Genomic DNA, 2,525 nt, shown 5'->3' on the forward strand with positions numbered 1-2,525 from the left:
AGCTCCTGCATTTATTACATTGAGGTATCCCAGTGTCAGCCTTCCGTGCAACAGTGATCTTCCAGGGAGTACCGTAGGCCAAAGCAGAGCCAAAGAACTGATAGAACTACTTTGGTCAAATTACACCACATTAATCTAACTCCCCAATCTTAGTACAAAAGGACTGCTAAATAATTACCAACATACCAAAACAAATATAAACCAAGTATTTTTTTTTTAAAGTTATTTAAGTTAAAAAAACCTGTAACAATTTAACAAAGAAAGTAGTAGTAGAAAGCAAGTCAGATCTTATGCTTCCCCCTCCTCATTATTTTCCCTCTGGAATATGAATATGTATTCAATATTCTGAGATGAGACCAATACAATGCACAGGCCTCTGAGCCTTTAATCATGTTTTATTTCACTGTGACAAATTTTTCTTCACCTGGAGAGACTAATTAAGTCAGCTTTCTCAAAAACTTAGCAGTTCATAAGGCCGTAATACCCTGATGGAGTCAGTTTCTCTAGGTGCAAGTAGGCTTCTGGAGACGGAAGAAAGGGTTTGGTGCCAGTTAAGGCATGAATACAGATTCCAACTCAGCGACTCTCAAAGCCAGAACACTGTGGTTGTGTGTGTCCAAAATTGTTTGTTGGGTGTTTTTGCAACTATCTGGAACAGAATTTCCTATGACCAGTGCACATACGTGGACATAGAACAATAACAAGAAAAAAACCCCACAAAAATCAGTAAATAAATCAAAACCTTCACTTTAATTCCAAACCCCTTACATTTTGAAAGGTGGAATTGCAAAGGAACTAAAAAGTCAGTCTCCTGTGTTAACTGTTCCTGGAGTTTGATCCCGTCACAGTCTGACCCCTCTCTGCATGTTAGGAAAAGTGCAAGGCCATCTGCTGGTAGTTAAAATAGTGCAGCACCTTGTATGTTGTCTTGTACGTCTAGCACTCCTCATCTGACACCTGAATTAAGCTTTAGATGAAGGCTGAGTAAAGAAAATAGTCAAGGCTGCCACTTTTACCAGCCCCAAAGAAGCTGCTGCAACCTGAGGCACGGTGCAAAGCTGAAAACACTGGCCTTACAGTGCTCACCGACACCAACTCAGGATAGTCAAACAGCAAACGAAAAATCCTCCAAACCCATTGCTGTCTCTTGGCTTGTATCCATTACATATCTAAAACTCCCCAAATGGCTACAGTTATTAACCACGTGAGGTATGACTCCATGTCATATGCAGTCATTACTCTTTTGACAAGACTCTGGTAACCTCTCAAATGTCTCTCAAAGCTCCCTACCAAGACAAAAACACTCCACCACAATCCAGATATATGCACGCAGTCATCACACCTCCGGGGGCGCAGGGAGGAGTGTAAACCACATGCGCCTAATAGACATTAGCTACATTAGCAGAAGATATCAGACAACTGGGGCAAGACGCACACCGAGGTGTTATTGAATGCTAAGTGATGCTTGCTGAGGGCCCAGTGACCTCAGGTTTTGGTTTTAGGACAAACCACAGTCCCCCAAGTGTTGAATTTGGAAACAACTCCACGGAGGTTTCTGCTGCAGCAGCTGTCCAGGTCCGGATAATGTTGCTCGCAGTCCCTACTCCACCCCTACCCACACGCAAATTTCTGCTAAAAGTAACAGCCGCGGGTACACAGTGATTTGGGTTTGCCCAGTAGGACCTACAGACGTGTCGCACAGACACTGCACTCAGGTGAGGTGCCCCTCGTTCGTCACACTCTGCACTGCCACTGGGAAGGCAAAAAGTTGATTGTTAAAGGATACTCCAAAGGCAACATCTCTAAAAATGTGTCAGCCGTACAATTTGTTTTATCCGGAAGTGGTTAAAAAGCCTGAAATATTTAAAACGGCAGCTATTTTTTGATGGTGTTATGAATCCGGCTTATCTGTATGGCAACTAAGAGCAGAAATTCTGAAGGGTTTCTGAATATCTGAGTCATGAACCACTGAAAAATCATGTTTAAAATGAAAATGCCAGCTCAGTTGCAACCGTGGTCTTCCCAAGGCAATGGCATCATGTCAAAACCTGAAAGATCAAGACACATGTGGGCAACTGACACCATCATGTTATTTCTAACACTGTGAAGGCGGCCAGGCTACCAGCATTTCAGACCACAGAAAGCTTGCAGGAAAAACACAAGGAGTGACTGGAAATAGCTATGAAATAGAAGTCGCAGGCTCGAGCAATCCTTTCAATAGGGCAGCGAAAGGCGGTATCTTCTGCTGCAGTGAATTTAGCCTGTTCTGAGTAACTCCACTCCTTCGGATTCAGGGTCCCTGCCGCTGGCCTGCCCTTACCAATATCGCAGAGCTGGCATTTCTGTCCTCGGCTGGGAGGCAACTGCTCTACCCAGCGGCTGAAGCACAGGAAGCGAGTGCCTCGTGCCCCATCCAAAGTCTGTTGGCATTCGGCTTCTCGAGCTCGGGACGATGCCGGCATCCACAGGCTGCCAGGTGGGCGCACCCGGCCCCGTACCGCCCGGACGCCCAGGATCCCCGCGGT

At 45.3% G+C, this 2,525-nt stretch overlaps 1 protein-coding gene across 1 annotated transcript in view; it reads left to right on the top strand.

Annotated features, from left to right (window-relative positions):
- The first annotated feature begins 1,183 nt into the window (after positions 1–1,183).
- FAS (Fas cell surface death receptor) overlaps positions 1,184–2,525 on the top strand; it is a 16,618-nt gene continuing 15,276 nt past the window's right edge. The window contains exons 1-2 of the mRNA XM_035897408.1: positions 1,184–1,209; positions 2,295–2,476. Of these exons, the coding sequence (XP_035753301.1) occupies positions 1,184–1,209; positions 2,295–2,476 (208 nt within the window). The remainder of the gene's footprint in view (positions 1,210–2,294; positions 2,477–2,525) is intronic.

This window comes from Egretta garzetta, unplaced genomic scaffold (assembly GCF_000687185.1).
Source record: "Egretta garzetta isolate BGI_Z169 unplaced genomic scaffold, ASM68718v1 scaffold56, whole genome shotgun sequence".
Taxonomy (NCBI): domain Eukaryota; kingdom Metazoa; phylum Chordata; class Aves; order Pelecaniformes; family Ardeidae; genus Egretta; species Egretta garzetta.